The sequence below is a fragment of the Ornithodoros turicata genome, chromosome 5, assembly GCF_037126465.1.
Source record: "Ornithodoros turicata isolate Travis chromosome 5, ASM3712646v1, whole genome shotgun sequence".
In the NCBI taxonomy this organism is placed as follows: domain Eukaryota; kingdom Metazoa; phylum Arthropoda; class Arachnida; order Ixodida; family Argasidae; genus Ornithodoros; species Ornithodoros turicata.
Window position 1 is genome coordinate 68,783,497 of NC_088205.1, and position 17,812 is coordinate 68,801,308.

Here is a 17,812-nt window from a genome sequence, read left to right on the forward strand (position 1 = left end):
GTACAGTGAGCGGGAGAAAAAGTCGACTGTCCTTGGACATGGTCAATTGCGTCTTGCTTGAAAGTGCTTGTCACATGGGTTCTATTTGTTCCATCATTATCCTGGCCAGTGCCCTACATAACGCAGACCACGTTCCTGTCTTGTTTGCCGCCTTACAATCCTATTATTTCTCCTATCGGCGTCGGTTTACTCTTTTGCAGAGCATGCCATTATCTATGAGGATGTTTTGTGGCAATGACCCTGGAATGAGCTCCTGTGAGAAAAACGGGTTGCGTGCCCGGTGGTCATTATACTTTTTGCTCTGGAATGTCTACGCGAAGACCAGTATTTGAAAACTGCAGAAATTCCTTATGTTCGGGTGCACGAGAATGACGCGATGAGAGGCTCCCGGCGAAAATTGGACGTATCTTATTTCCAGGGAAATAGGGCATCATTTTTCTCGAAGCCACTACACTTTTTGTGAAAGCAAATATTCATATTTACGAAGCGTTACTAATAACGCGACAAGTCAAATAAATCTTGATAGCACGCTCTCATACATATAAATATTTGCACATATTGTATCTCACAGGGAAAAGCCTTTTTATGGACTCTATCCCCCACAGTCGTAGAAGCATTTGCTTCTTTGTGTTTTACGTTGTGCCTATTTTAGTTTCGATAGAAAGAAGGCCATGAAGAATTTGTCAGTCACAATACGTTCAGAATTGTCTGCTCGAATAATTGTTATCTGAGGAACTATGCATGAACAACAAAACAACAACAACAACAATACAAACAACAAAGCAGCCTCAGCACCCAGCATCGCAAAAGCCCATACTGAATGTGTGTCTAAATGACTGTCGTTCCCCGTGCATGTTTTCGTCGGCCACTTCGAAAGATGTTTTTACACCGCTTCTCACGCCGGTCAAAGCTACAATTAATTAATTGGTTCTTTGTGCATCTCTGTGCCTCCACTCGTGCCTGGGACCCTGATGGCCTTGGTACTCTGTAACTAAATAAATATTTGTGCCGAATTGCGCACACAACCACCACCAACAACATGACCTCCTCCATTTCAGATCCGCACAACGTCGCGATTTCACATTAATGTCAGTATCTTTAGAAAAAAATCTTCCCGGAAACAACACCGCAAGCGATGTTGCCCCGACGACCGTTTTACGGGCCGCGCATTCCAAGACACGGCCCACCCGGGGGCGGACCGCGTTATCAAGGGGCCCTTCTCGAAATATGAAGGACCGGCTCCCTTTCGCCTCCCTCCACCGCGATAGATCGAAAGATCAATACGCGGATTTGAAGGGAGACCAGAGCATATCCGGGTGTAATGTCAGTATATCCTCACCCCTCGTCATCCATATTACAGGTCTGTGTCCGGTGACCAGCACTCTGTGCTGTGCACCTCCTATTGCAGACTGAAGGACGGGCCAGCGTACAATGTAACACCACATCTCTTTTCAAAAATCTTATACTGCTCTCTCCCTACAACGCAGAGCAGGCTCCACTGTGTTGTCTTTGCGCTTTTTATAACTGTCTTTCTTTTTCATTGTTTACAAAACGTGCGAGTATGTGTGGTTTACCCTCCTAACGACTTTCATTACCACTTGCCTCACAAATCTAACGCGTCCGCTTCAATTCAGCCCACAGCCGTGCTTTGCCTGCACGTTCAACATGCCTATAGCATTAGAAGCGCTTTGCTCCACACTCGTGGGAGCCTGAGCGGAATGCGAACGATATCGTTGTCGGTGGGTGATTACCGGTTATCGTCTCCTCGTCTGGACCAGCAGGCGTCGACTGTTGAACGGGTGCCTAACTTAGTGATGGCCGTTCGTACGCGCTTCCAGCCCGTAATTAGCGACTCGTAGAGGAATGCCAAGCTGTCATCTGTGAGTGAATGAGTTGTCCGTGGGTTAGCCGAAAGGGTTACTGACTCCAGCACTTGCACCACCAAACTCTCCGCGCTCGCCTCGTGCTCTGAAAACTATAAGGATGATTCACATACGTGTCTGCTTGGAGGAGGTTTATCGAATGCTCATCGTGTACGACGATGCCTATCTGTCGATGGTTCTTATTGAAAACATCGAACAATCATTTACAAATATGAGGTAGACGCGTTAGAACAAAAAGACGTGCAGACTATACATAGTGGGAAAGCCGGAATACGTGGTTCCCAGAAGCTAGAAACAAAACTTTTTGCCGGGGCCAGTATTTTTCTTTTTATCATTTTTTTTTCTCTCTCTCGCTCTTTGTGAAACGCCGTTGCACGATAGCCCTTGTTTGCTTGTGCTTTCTTGTTAAACATGCTTCCCTGTGAAGATTAAATAAATGCGGCAAAGGCAGCTTTACAGAAGCAAACTCAAGTAGGATATGGGTCACTCTTTCTCAGCAATATGCCACGTCGCCATTGCTGCACGTCAAGCGGTGCCATGAATTAGCATAATGTCGTGAATGTGACACCACAGCTGGCGTGAAAATTTTCCGTCTAATAATACGTGGTAGCGTGAAACGTTGTGTAATCAGGAGAGTACACACCACGATGATGGTGTTCCAATGTCCTGTTTGCGAACCAGAGTGAAAATGTTTCGGGCTTGTGAAAGGAACTGAGCGGCCCAAAACTATTTACCTAACGGCACAAGCAGTCCGTATAGTGAGCTGGTCTACGTATTGTGTCTGTGGTTCGATAACACCGAATAAAACAAGTACGTTATCAGCTTGTAGCCGAGCAGGTTGAGCCCTACTCTGTATTGGAGTCATCATTAAAAGCGCTAAAAGGACAGACAGCGAAGACGACGACGCGACACTATATTGGGCTGGCCCACTCCATGCTTAATGTGGTGGCGTGTGTGTATGAGGAAACATGCATATTGTATATATAGTCATATCCAACCTAAAAATTGCATTATCGGTACTTATTTTTCTCCCAATATATTAACTTCCAGAATACCACGTAGTGCTTGAGCTGTTGAAGTAATCATTTCTTGCGTTCATATTTATGCATCGCAATAGCTATTTTCGCAGTTGAATCTGGTAAGTATATGTTGTAAAGTTCATCTTCAGCACACGAGATGACGTTCTGAGGTTGAACACGACTACGGGAGAGAGTGAGAGTGAAGGGAGTGAGTGAGTGACTGAGTGAGTGAGTGGGTGGGTGGGTGGGTGACCTGTTCGTTTAAAGGGAAGGTTGCATCCTGAAACCCATCTATGAAACCGATACCACATACCAATACCACAATATGATCCGCATCGGCCGACCATCTGCTTGGCTATTTTCTTTATTTTTCTTTCGTCCGAAAAGCCCTTGGACATTAAATAAACTAATTTTAAGGGTCAGCCCTGCTTCCACTATAGCTGCAAAGGCTCCAGCGGCGTGACGTCACTCGCTAAATGGAGGAGCGAGAGGGTGGCGCTCAGAGGAGAAAGGCGCCGTCCAGACCTGAGAGACAGACGCCCGCACGGCCGCGACATTCCTTTTCTCAAGGACGTGCTACGTCAAACTACGCCACTATTTTGCGTTGGATTTTCGATACCGTGGTCAGTGGTCCACAGGGAATAAAATAATTTCGAAGTTGACGGGAGCGAATGTGACCATCCCTTTAATGCTGCCCCTCGGCATGTCGTCGGTAAGTCGTGGTGCGATTCCCGCGGCTGTCTTGACTACTTGGACGACTGGTATATTCCAATCTCAAAGGATGTCGGTTTCACCAGGATAAGGAAGGAAATCTGAGAGTGGAACACAGCTTGCCTGTATAGACTGCCGGCTAGTCTCCAAATACTGACTGGTGGAACTATACAGGATGCCTTGCAGGACATTGCACATCTACTGGTCCTCTTTCTTCCCCACTCAAATCTAATGAACTGCACAATTATTTCCTTCCTTATACATTGATAGAACATTTCACTGACACCATTACTCAGGTAGATGCGCACGTTGGAGTGTAGGAGGGCGGGGAATGGCAGGATCGGCTCGCCGTTGTTGGCCACACAGAAGCGGGCGTCGTCACGACTATAGCCAAAAATAAAAATAAGAAAAGAAGGACGGACGGATGGAGGATAGAGGATGAAGGGTGGAGATGCGGAGGGGGTGCATGAGTGCGTCGGGGAGAGCAAAGTATTAGATGGGTCGTTGAGCAAGACCTTCCTTCTGCAGAAAGAGAATAGGGTTTCTTGCTTTAGCGGAACATTCGGCGGCGGTTGTAAAGACCACCTTCGCCCAGTATACCAATTACGCGAAGCGAAGCATTACCGCAACTCGCACAGCTCATTTGCGCGGCACGGGAAAAACACCTTACGCAGAAACCACCGATTAGTTCCAGTTCCGTCTTGACACCGCACATGCAGACGAACATCCGGCAGACGACGACAATTTCCTTCCTGCTATTACCATCTTCTGCTTCCACATTATTTTCCTCCATGACACTCCGTCGGCCGTGAACCACACTTAAGATATGCACGTATAGATACCCGTACAAAGTAACCCGGTGAGACAACTGCCCTCTTTCCTTGAGAACGTCTCCCTCGCTGTCTGGCGCGAATGTCGGCCATACCTTGCCGGAACCTATATCTTTCGCCCCTGCCGCTACTGTCATGCATAAACATAAGCGTCTTTAGATCTGGATGGTGCAATGCATGTCGCTTGCGTGACCGCGGGTTGTTTATTTGTGCCCTGGGTGAGCGTTACTTGCGCTCCCTTGGAATGCCGTTGTTTTTGGTTTCCTCTTGTGTATTATTGTGTGCAGTCAGGGCGGGTCGCTTGCTTGTGGAGCATCTGTCTAATGTCCGGACATCGAACAAAATGTAAATACTTCGCGAAAAATTGCTAACTTATCTCGTGTTCCGTGCATAATGCAATTCGATGCATGCCGCATGCGTACAACGACATTAAGCAACCCCACGCCTTTTCATAGCCCCAAGCAGCCAGCCGTATAGAAGTTTGTTTAACAATGCAAACGGCAAAATATTAAACACAAACAGCTCAAAGACACCTTTCAAACTAGTATATAAACAGCTTATCCGTGTTTATTCTGAGGCAGGCAGAGCTTCTCGTTACTTTCAGCCGCGTAACATCGTTATTACGCGTTGTTTAACGAGCAATAAATGACAAGAAAAATAAAAGGCAGCGTACGTTCTACGTGGCCGTGGGTCAACAAAAATGCACCCTGGCAAAAAAAAAAAAAAATCACCGTTAAGATTAATGGATTCTGCGAAAAGTGTTTGTATTCACTCCGAGTGCGCAGCGTTGCCAACCTAGCGTTACCCATGCGTGCCGTATATTTTTTTCTACAAGGTGCGTGCGTTTCGCGCTCCCACCCAATGTGGCCAACTTCGTGCTTTCCCGTCCCGCTGGGCTACTTTCCATAATGGCCTCTGCACACTGTGCAAGTTGCCATTTGTGGCTGGCTACTTCACGCGTCGCGTTTATTCTTTTTTTTTTTTTTCTAGGTGCACGAAATTTTTGACTTATTGTTTCGAAAAGGTGCAGATTCATAACAGTGTAAATCGCGCCGTCAACTGCTTCTGCTTTAAATCACTCGCTCTGAAAGATTTGAAATTTACTAGCCATGTGCGGAGAATTATTTTAAAACCGAAACGGAATACGAAGCGAAGACGTACTTCGCCAAAGAAAATGCGAAAGGAATATTTATAACGCCGAATCGAATACAGAATTTACTAGGTGTATAACCGGGCCGTATACAATGCAGCAGATGTCCGGATATAAACATGTGTAGAGTATGTACGCGTGATATATTGATGCGGATCAGAATATGAAGTAAAGCTCACTTTGCCCTTTCCTGTGCTGTTTTCTGCCGTGTGCAGCTTCGGTACTATTCGAATAGATTCGGTTTGGAAGAGACATCGATTGCATTCAGTTAGAGTATAGAATTCCGTACCCCATTCGAAATTTGAATCGAATATATATACCCATTATTCGCTTCAGTATTCGAAAAATTTGAATGTTTTCACAGGTAGCCAATACATACAACACTATTACACTTATACACAGCTGATACAACTTATACACCTTATACAACTGAGCACAACCTATATGCAACACAGTTTTATTAAAAGGCCGTGGTGCGGCCCTAATGTATTCGACCCCCAAACCCCCGTTTGGAATAGCAAGCCGGCTGTTTGCCTGGCTAACTTCTCCTTTCTTTTTTTTTTTTGCTTCATAAACATATACCCCCCCCCCCCTAAAACCGGATATAGCGTGCAAAACAGGGTGCATGGCTTTTCACCACATTTGTCATTAACTGGTCTGGTGGGGTAGGGTCCTGTGGCTACCACGGGGAAACATCCCATGTCATCGTCACTTCTTCATTTATTGTTGTTGTTGTTGTTGGTCTGCGCGTAAATAGGCACACGCACCTTTTCTTTCTTCCAGTTCTTTTTTTTTTTTTTCGTACAAGAAGCCTTTCGATGTGTTGTAATACATTAGTAATAAAGAAACGTCAATTAAAAAATGAGACGGTATACGGAGCGAAAACTTGTTGTTATTTGTGCTTACATTTCCCGCTTAGCAACAAGTAGGGTTCGGAGCCCGGGGTCCCGGGATCCCGAAATCCCGGGATTTCAGCATAATTTCATGTCCCGAAATCCCGGGATTTCTATCGCAAGCCGAAATTTATAATCTCCGAGCCGAAATTTATAAAGCCGAAATTTATATAAATAAAGCCGAAATTTATAATCTCGAAATCCCGGGATTTCGAGATTATAAATTTCGGCTTTTTTGACAACAAATATTCGGTGGTACGAGTGAAAGCGAAAGAACGGTGCCCAATCGACTTTTTGTTTCAAGCGTCCCTTCCCCGAAAAATATCATTTGCAATCTGAAACCGAACCATCCTTGTCGTCCACGACACATTACAACAACGTTAGCCGATGACTCATGTGATCTACGCAAGCCATAGCGGAGAACAGCCCTCAAGTAGCATAAAACTCCCATGAAATCAGAAGGAGTCCCCCAATCCTATCCAACAAGAAATATTGCAGAATCTCTCTCTCTCTCTGCAGAACCTCTTTTTTTTTCTTTTGATCCTCACGAATACCTATAATTGAAACGTCAATATATATATATATATATATATATTCTTATATATTTTTATATTTATTTTATACTTTATATATACTTGCTTTTATATATATATGTGTAAAAGTAAAAATGGAGAAAATGGAGGCAGCCGTTTCAGAAAATTATAGACTGGGTTGTTGCACACTAGAACAAAACAGTCACTGTGGATGAATAAAAGGCAAGACGAGCAAACCGCATTATTCCATGTATTCACACAAGTGACATTCCCCAAAATACTCCAGCGGATGATGTGAAATACGTAATTGATTTTAGCGAATGCGTAAGTAGAATTGCTGTACGTCATAAGTATGTATCTTCTCGTGCACTACTAACTGCGGGTAATACCCTGGGGTGCAGTCAGAAGATATTCTGTAGCAGACGACAAGAAGAGACGTATTTGATTGCAAAGTAGGCATTACTGCACGGTGCGAAGGCTCAATGTAATACGCAGGTTTTGCCCCGAGAGCAGTTTTTCTTTTCTTTTCGTTCTTTTTTTCACTAGAATGTTCCATAGGGATGACAGAAGACGCGACCTATATTGCAATTTATGATAGCGTGGTTGTGCAAGTGGATACAGTCCTATACGACATCCTGGGTATAGTTGCAAAAAAATCCCGATCCCGTCCCGGGATTCCGGGATCCACATTTGGAAATCCCGAAATCTCGGGATTGTAAAAACGGCTCCGGATTCCGCACCCTAGCAACAAGCACCCAGAAAAAAGAAAACACAGAACATGAGTACATATCAGGTACTCCCTGCCATCCAACGGGGTGTCATGATAATGACCCGATTAAAAGATTTGTAGCCTCAAAAGCCGGGCGCAATTAACCTGTGTACTCGCGTTGCAATGTAGTGCAGAAAAGGCGGCGGCATCTTATCCGGCACACACAACCGCTTCGGAACGAGAAAATTCGCCAGAAGCATTGCTTTTTCCTGCTGGCACATATAACGAGATTGAGGTCAATACCATGCATGCCCGTGAACCTGACGCACATTTCTTTCTCTCTCTCTCTCTCTTTTTTTTTTTTTTTTTTCTGTCAGGACGAAAACAGATTTCGCATCGCCTGGTGTGCCTTTTTCGACAACAATGCTACCTTGTAATTTCCGTTCTATAGAGCGCCTTTCGGTGGAAGTGTTGAAAGCTCCTTATAAGGTATGACTTTTTAGGTTAAAATGCCTTTCTCGGATTCGAGGGGAGGGGGAAATCGGGTGCTATTTTAAAATTTGTAATTCGGGGTGAAATCGGTCGCTACTGATAACATTCTGGTGTTATGGCGTCATTTTTTTCTTTCTGTCCAACAAGCCGCCCGCAGTACATTTCCTTTTTTTTTCCTTTTTTTTTCTTTTTTTTTTTTGTGGCTACGAGCGGCGTACAGATGGAGATAGGACAGCAGGAAGGAGGGGGGGACAGGGGGGTTAGTATGCGTCCTGGGCAGACTTCAAGGGGAACTGTGCCGACATTCGTCTGGAAAGTCTGCCGGAAAACCCAGGGAAAACCTGAGACAGCACAACCGGTGCGAGGATTCGAACCCACGTTACTTCCCCGTCTCGGCGTGGAAAACGACCACCCTAACCACTGTGCGACGGGTGCTGGGCCGCAGTTAATTAATGCGTGCATATTACCCAAACATGCATACAATGCGATTTATAGTGACGTCGTTACTTGTTGTTACATCAAATGTGCTTCGCATAGCATACTGTTGCGCTGAAATATTATTTACATCAGACATATATGCGTGCAATTTGCCACCAAATAGTGCAAATAATGCGTGACACAACGTGATTCGTGCGTAGAATTCGGCGGGAAATCGGGTTTAACCCAAATTAGTACCAAACTCATTTGGGTGGGAGGGATCAATCGTGCGGAATCGGATTTAACCTGGAAAAGTCAGACCCTACGTTACGAGATCCTTTGAACTATGCTCCAATTAGGCAGCGTTCACACGGGGCAACTTTTTGCAGCAACTATGAGCAACTTTGGAGTTGCTGTCAGCCGGCAACCTCCAGCAACTCGAGTTGCTCCGAGTTGCTGCGAATCGCTCCAGGACCGAAAACTTGAGAAGTTGCTCGTGCATCGGCCAATCAGAGAGGGAAGCATTGCCACGTGACTCCCGATGGCGTTGTGGATTTCGTTCGTGGGTTCATAGGTTCAAATCCTGGAGGTGCAGCTAAAAAATAACTTTTTCTTTTTTACGAACTTCACGGAAACATATCAGTTGCCACTTCTGGACGGCAATAATGATCTATTGGAGCAATAAAACTGACTGAAAGTTGATAAACAGCAGCTAAAGAAAAGATTCCACCAGTTCGATTCGAACCCACATTGTCCGGTCGCCATAAGGATGCTTGTGGGTGGAGCTACAGAGTTGCTGCGTGTGAACGCGGACTCGAAATTGCTCAAAAGACGTTGGTTTGAGTTGCTTCGAGTTGCTGGGAAAAGTTGCCCCGTGTGAACGCCGGCTTAACGGGATTCACTCATCACTTGGCCCGTGTTAGCTTTTCGTTATGCCTCTTGGACATTTTAGGTTGCATCTCTCCTGCTTTTCTTTTTTTTTTTTTTCCCCATTGGGTGTTGGCTGCTTTCTTCTGCTTTCTCTTCTATTTGCGTGTCCTGGAGTAGCCTGGCCCGACTTTGTCGGGATCGTCACATCTCCACATTGTGTGTTTTTTGTGTGTGTTTTTTTTTATCAATCATGAATATTTGTGAGGGCGTGAAAATGGGACTCTTGTAGGCAACATTTCTTTGAATATATGAGGAGAAGATACGAAGACAGGAGGCAAGAAAGGGCCAACTCAGGGCGCACTAGGGAGTCCGTCCCTTCTTGTCTCGTGAGTTTGAGTTTGAGCTCGGTTATAGAAAAAGAAATGTTACTCAAGGAAATGTTACCTTACAAGTTCATTACATCAGCTCGTTGGCCTCCTAGTTCTCTGCTCGTCGGGACTCTTATCTCTGTACTGAACAAGCACATTCGCTGTGAGTTCACTGCAGCAGTTATGTTTAACCAGCAAGATCTGCGGTGCGGTCTTTATCGGACGTGACCGTTTCCCCCCCCCCCCCCCCCCCCCCGATACCGTTGTGCTCTTCCTATCTGCGGATATTGTGATTTCTTATACATATGATGTCGTCGATTAAATTAGATTAGATTACATTAGAGGAGAAAATATGTAAGCTGCGAGCAATTATACACTGATTCTGCTTTCCTTCTTTTAACTATATGGTCTAACTTGCAGAACTGGGAGATCCGCCACCCTTGCAACACGGGTTTACGTAATAAATATAACAGGAACTTTAATGACAAAATGGCCATCCCTTAATGAAACAATCATTTAATAATAGAAAGGCTAAAAATATCCTCTTATTCGGGGTACTAGGTAAGACCCCTCCTGTGTTGAGTCTTTACACTCCAAAGTTTGAAGAGAGAGAGAGAGAGATACATGATGACGATGATATGGGGATGATGGAGATGATAGTATATGGTAGCGAAAAGAGAAGCACCCACATATGACATCCGTAACAGGTTCACAACTATATTATTGGGGCGGGGATCACCCACTCGTTATTATCATCAGAATAGTTTGTTTTTGTTTGGGGAGGTATTGTGCTCAATCTACTTTATTTGAAGATCTTTAACTTTAACTTAATAATTAGAAATTTTATCAGATCTACATTCCTCATGTTCTTCATTAAAACACGAATGTCGTAAGAAAAGAAAAGAAATGATTTCGCCAATATCGCATATCGTGATGTGACGCGACGGTGAAAAAAAGGGGGGTCTGCCTGTCAGAAAGGCGGCAAGGGGCCCTATAATAGCCCTATGGGGGAGACTTCTCTCACAGATTGCGAAAATTGGAATGGAAAATTTGCTCAATCTGACCTCAAAGTCGTTCTAATTTTTACACCTTACGGAGACGTCTATATATACACATGCAGGTTGCTCGCTACCTGCCTGCATGTTTTCATGTTTTATTTATTTATTTATTCTCCACATGGATGAGATCACACATTATCGATAAGAGCCTACAGTATAAGGAGCAAAAATAATTGACAGCCTTAAAAAAGAAAATACTGACACAGTGTATGTCACTGCAGTTAGTATTAACCACTTAGAATTTGCCACCATAACATATTGCACGAGAAATCGTCATCCGCTTGGGAATTCCTACTAATTCAGATCCGGCTATTCGGGGGGGGGGGGGGGGGTGATCGTTGGGTACTCACATATTACAAATTATAGCGGCTCTATTCGAGGTGACTAAGACTTGTAATGGTTGAGTAATATCACGTGAGGGGAACTGAATATCAAAATCACCTCATCACAAGCGACAAGTGAATTACGACGCGTGAAGCGCTTAGCCGTATGGAGATAGACTTCAACGTCGAATGTTTTTCTTTCTTTACTTTTTCTTACTTTTTTTTTTTTCGAATCTCAGTCAACATGCAGCAGACATCATTTATTGCCGAGCAAGCACTGCGCATACTATTATTCTCTGTGTATAGTATAGGGAAGTCACCGAAACGTCCGCTAGGAAAACCCTTGGTAGTTCTTTACTTGATATGCAATTCGATACAATGGTTATCCTTCTTCACACTTTTCTTTTCTTGGTTGTAGAATATGTAAATGAAGTATCGACCTCGGCTCTAACGCATTCGTGCAGGACCTGGTTACTGAGCGGCTGAGGTGAGAACCATTACTCGTAATAGTTTCGGAATAGCAAGCCGACCTCCGTCTGGCTGACCTTTTCTTTTTTTCTTAATAAACATATCCCCCCCTTACTCTTAAGCACACACTAATACCATCTTTTACTACTTCGACTGTTAACAGACAGACAGCAGTTATAACTACATAAATAAATAAATGATTAGGACATTACTTGGACAGTTTCCAATTTCGCACCTGGATCCTTCACATGACTCTCAGAAAAGGTCCACTTACCTTAAGTAACATCTTCAGCAAGCACAATTCGTCTTCAGCACTGGACCAACAGTTCTTCACGACGAAACTTTCGGCACGTCCTGTCCACTAGGCACCTTAGCGACTGAAGTCCGGGTGAAGCGTGTCCTTCACAGATGTTATACAGAGACGCATCCGAAACGTCCGGCGATCAAGGGGCGACTATTTGGCCCGCCACTGTTGTACTACTTTTTATATGTCCGCCATTCTCTCAAGCCCATGAGGAGGAGGAGAGAGGCATCGTGACCTTGTTTTTTTAAGAGCCTCGCTCTTTTTCGGCGGATGAAACGTCGGCGGTGGCCACTGTTGCACGCGGAGTTGGGTGGGGACCGGAGGGTGTCGACGAACTACACTGCGAGTCATGACGTCCAAGAGGGGAATGCGTGGTTCCTGGTGTCGTCACTGCCTCCGGTACATGATGTCACAGAATTCGCCCATGCTGTTGCGGATGTCGCTGAAGGGTTTTTACCGGGCAGAATATACGTTACCAGCGGTATGGCCGACCGGGTTAAGGCGTCCCGCTCGTTGCTGGTAGCCAAGGTCGCGTGCTGAAGACTGGGAGGTGGTCGGTTCGAATCCTACCTCCGGCTGTGCTGTCTGTGGTCGTCCATGGGTTTTTCGAAGACTTTCCAGACGAATCTCGGCACAGTTCCCAGTGAAGTCGGCCCTGGATGCATACTAACCCCTCTGTCGCCCACTCCTTCCTGCTGTACTCTCTCCGTCTGTCCACATCTGTACGCCGCTCATAGCCACAGTTGATTCGCGGCGCTAACACTGAATAAAAAAAGCGTCTGGATGCGTTGTAGGGGAATAAAATGGACAGTGTTGGTTCTGAAGTTCGTATGGAACAATGGCAACCAAAAGGTCAATACATTACGAATTCAGGCAAATGATCTGCACGGAGAGAAAGCAAGAAACACGCATATATATAAAGAGGTGTTTGCACGCTTCCGCGTTTTCTTTTGTGGAAAGGAAATTCACTCAACTTCACTCAACAATTCACTAGATTTTACTTTATTTTTTATGAGAAAGGTTATTGAACACGCACAGCAACTGATCAAACAAGCATGGAAACCAACGTTATTTATGTTTATGTGCTACGCACATTTGTGCTTTGTGTCCTATGCTTCAACGTAAAATCTTTGCACACACAAACAACACTTCAGCATGTACTATAACGTACAGATAGCTGCATATAAGCACCACATTATAGTGCTTTATTCGATACATTGCACTGCTTATTGGTCGTGGAAACATGCCTCTCTGCAGGACCAAATCGCGCAGTCATTACCACTCTTCTTCCTCACATTTTAACACGACTTCAGCCGCACGCACTCCACGACATGACGAGCTACATATCATGCGTCGGTCCCGCATGACCCTTCTTATAGATCTGCCCCTGAACCTTACAGTCAGTTTTTTTTTCTTCTTTTTCTTTTTTTTACTTCGTCACTATTGCCCTTTCCACACTGTGTTTCTTATCCTTCCATTCGTCTCATTGCCGTTCAGAGTGCAGGACCCCTACACAGTACAGATACGCTATAGTATAGTTCTGGAGAATCGATCAATATTGAATGCAGTTTGATGGCAAATAGCATCAACACGTGTGGGATAGTCTAGCAGCTTTGGCAGTCATCTCTAGGAGCACGTCCGTTCTGGAATTTCTGCAAAGTATCTTTCCCCATTAATGCTCGTTAGTGCACCACTGCACAAAAATGCCAAAATGAGGGAGGGGGCGGGGGAAACTACGGACCTTCAAACCAAACTATACGGACCTTATCAACGCCCCGTAATCGTGTGTATGATTTATCTTTCTTTTCTCCGTTTTTTTTCCCTTTTTTTTTTTAGAATAGCAAGCCGACCTCTGTCCGGCTGTCCTTTCCTTTTTTCCTCTAATAAACCCTCATAGGCAGAAATGAGAAAATGAGAAATGAGGCCGAAATGTCACAGATGTAGAGGACTACATGATAGCGTAATACCAACGTAGCGGAGCTAAGGGTAGAAAAATGATACTGACGTCCTTTGACGATCTGATCAGGCGTTTTCATTGTTATTGAGGCAAGTTTGCTTCCCAGCTGAACGAAAGAGAAAAGATATTCTCAGATTAAAACGTCCTAATATATAACCAGGTTTATATACAGAATAGTTGTTTATTAAATAGATTCTGATGAACAGTTGTTCCTGATGAGGAGGCAAAATTATTTGCAATAGGAATGCAGATTGCACCGGGAACATGAGCGTCCACATTCTTTCTTTCCCATATTATCGTCATCCTGTATTTGTTGTTCTTCCTGCTCCTTACTTTTCCTTCACTTAACAAAAAAAAAAAAAAACAGAACGCACACTCTACTATTCTTCTTTTTTTTTCTGCAACACAACATCGTCGACGACAGATCTTCGATATAACCCGAATATATTAATTGGACATTGAATCCTACCTGACAAACGCGTTGCACGAAATGCATTTGAAAATAACTTTGACACCAATAGGTACACATTCCGCCTCCGCAAGAGGGCGTGACGAGGCGTGTAACCGAACGATCCACGCACAAACATCCATCACTCTATCAGGAGGTGATTTTGACGACTGTCTTTGGAGTATTCCAACACCTGACGTTGAGTACAGAGGGTGATTCACTGCGGCAGATTACATACAGGTTGGATGCTATTATTCCTTCGGGTGTCACGTGCATGCGAGTTTGATTGAGCGGATCCAGTTTGTACATGGAAATGCATCTTAGCGGTTATGGCGAACGGAATGACGCGGGGATTGCGAAACGTCTATAGACTTGGATCGCGGTTCTTGTTGGCCCATAAATGGGTCTTTCATACGTCCCGTGATGCAGCTGGAGAACACTTGCGAGTACTTGCAGGTATCGTGTTGTATTAGAGGGTCCGACTAAGGTTATGTAATGTATATCGTGCAGGCTGAGAGCCGTCTTGTCACGTGTTTTCGCTTAGTGACAGGTAGCTATTTGTGGATAGGTATCTTGTCTCAACACCGATATGCCGTTAACGAGTTTCATAGATGAAACAGTGAACGGAGATTATTTCGACCAGCAGGATGGCAGAGCGGGATAAGGCGTCCCGCCTCGTTGGTGGCAGCCCTGGTCGTGCTGAAGGCTGGGAGGTGGTAGGTTCGAATCCTACCACCGGCTGTGCTGTCTGAGGTTTTCTCTGGGTTTTCCGAAGACTTTTTCAGACAAATGTCGGCACAGTCCCCCCCCCCTGAAGTCTGCACAGGACGCATACTAACCCCTCTGTCCCCCACGCCTTCCTGCTGTCCTCTCTCCATCTGTACACGTCTGTACGCTGCTCATAGCCACAGTTGCTTCGCGGCGCTAACACGTAATCAAAGAAAGAAAAGAAGTTATTTCGAATTTGAAGAAACAATACGATGAATGTGGATTGGATAGACATACGTTGAATGACTGGTTATGGTCAACCTTCTTTGCCGCTTCATCTCGTCATAGTTGATTACACGTGTCCCTTATCGTTGACCTTGATGTTGACGAAGAAAAATAGGGAGATGGAGTAGCCAGTCCCGAGTAGCTCGAGACTAACATCTCCATTTTTTTCTTTTAAAAATCAATCAAAAATAGCGTAAAATTTATCGCTAACGGAGATCCTATAAAACTTCTGCATTTAAACTCATCTGGCATAATATCCAAAGATGTAGCCTTTTTTTTTTTTTTTTTTCAAGTATCACTTTCAAAAACACGCCTAAACAATAATGGGGCAAACATTCAACTTACATTGAACTTCCAACCTTCATGAACTTGACACGCAACGTAAAGTTGATAGACGATGTTTCAAACGCAATCCGTCCACACGTCCATCGTCATTCCTCGTATATCACGGGCTCCCCCAACCAGTCGTTCTGGTAGAATACTTTACTCTAACAGTTTCATCACGTTATACCTTGAAAGGACCATATATATAATATGCTCGAAACGCGTTCAAAAGAATTACGTCGTCCCCCCGTTCCTTTTTCCTGGCTGTTCTTCTTGGAATTCCATAGTGGACGGTGGATTCCGCCACGAGGCGAAAACAGTTTTCCCAGACACGGCCCCCAGTCTTTCCTTCGTGAATCCAGGTTACTTTGATGAGGATAAAATATACCGCGCTTATTACGTGCAAAACACCTACAGGCAAGGTCTTTTTTTTTTCTTTTTTTTTCACCAACCATGCGTAAAATATAGCCGGTCCCCTCCACCGTGGTATACTTATTCGGGACGTTTTGGATTCTGACGAAATATAGCGTCGGTCACTCTTCTCAAACAGAACGAATCGATTTTATGACCAAGGAATAGTTGAAAAATGCCTGAGTCACATTTCGGCAATAGGGGTATATATCATGTGTTTGTATGCTGCTGGACGTATGCCATTGTCCCCACGTAAAGCATTCTGTCACGCGCCATTTTTCTTGTGACGTTTGTCGACTTTGTGAAAATTTCGTATTAGGTACATCGCAGTGATGCGTTGGCGTACCGTAATGTCTTGTGCTGCCTCCCGGACCTCCATTACTTGCTATTGATGGAGTACCTTGGTATTTAATACATTTGGTCGTATTACTTTTTTTTCTCTTTTTTTTTTTTCATTCCGTTTCCATTGCTCATCCCATGACGCACGGACCACTTCGTGGAGAATGGCAAAGCTCCGGAGTAAAAAGTAAGGACATACAGCAGTTCAGACCAGATCACCATCGCACGTTAAACAAAAAAACAAGAGAATGAAAAGTAAACTTTTTGTCGGAAAACATTAAATCACCAGGTTCAAAACTGTCGCCGGGCTTACATAGAACACTCCCAATATGGACTCGCCAATTCAATAATCGATGATACCAGCTTACGATCACCAACCGAAAAGCATACTGAGAGTTTTGCGCCCCACTCAGTGTGTCCAGGCTATATACCCCTGCGTACGACAGGTAAACAACAAATTCCAGCTCACGTACTTCGTTAAACTCAACTAGTAGCAACCTCGAATCCTGTACCGCATATCCGTCACGACACCTTGCACCATAGCTTCATTAAGACACTGCGCATCCATTTCCCAAACCATTAATTTGAAAAGAAAAAAAAAAGTAATAATAGCTATCCCATTGGCGTGACGGCCTTGACTGAAACAGACCTTTCAACTTCACCTTGACCTTCCGCTCAAAACAAACACGCACGCTTCGAGACGTTCAGCAGCGCGACAAGATCTGGTCTGGTTTGGCGGAAAAAATAAACAAATAAAATAAAGAGACGGAGATCTCTTGACTGGAATACCGATCATTCTTTGGGTCCTCGCAGCTTCCTACGTGATATGTTATGAGGTCAAACCTAATTCGGCCTAGTTTGTTCGCTCGTACGAAATCATTATTTATGTCACATTTCGAAAGAACAGGAGTGGATGTGTTCGTACATCCTGAGAGGAGAGTGTTTGTGCGGTAGTGGTCGAGGGGAGTCGGATACGGGATGAAACAAGAAAAGGAGGAAGATAAGTGTACACATAAAATGAACATTGCATAATATGAAGAAGATGTGTTTTGAGAACGTTTATGAATGTAGGTAACAGCAAAGCAGCGAGAAGCTATGAAACCAGTGGAGAGTAATGTACTATTTCTTCTTCTGCCAGTGCAACATGGTAATCTCTATATGAGAATGAAAACCTCTGGATGCCCTGATATCCTTTCCTTAGGATGTCGGGGTGCACAACGTATTTGGACTCATTGGGTTATTGGATTCTCCCTTCCTTAAGTGAATTTCTGTAAGTCTTTTTAACTCCTGAGTGACATTCATCGTATCCTTA

General features: G+C 44.4%; 1 protein-coding gene across 4 annotated transcripts in view; it reads right to left on the bottom strand.

Moving 5' to 3' along the window:
• LOC135396165 (ice nucleation protein-like) overlaps positions 1–17,812 on the bottom strand; it is a 59,165-nt gene that overhangs the window by 8,941 nt on the left and 32,412 nt on the right. Inside the window, exon 1 of one of the 4 annotated variants that reach the window (XM_064627194.1) lies at positions 11,999–12,106. The exons of the other annotated variants lie outside the window; for them this stretch is intronic. Coding sequence (XP_064483264.1) covers positions 11,999–12,010 — 12 coding nt within the window. The 5' untranslated portion in view covers positions 12,011–12,106. Of the gene's footprint in view, positions 1–11,998; positions 12,107–17,812 lie in introns of those variants that run through there. 4 annotated transcript variants of the gene reach the window in all.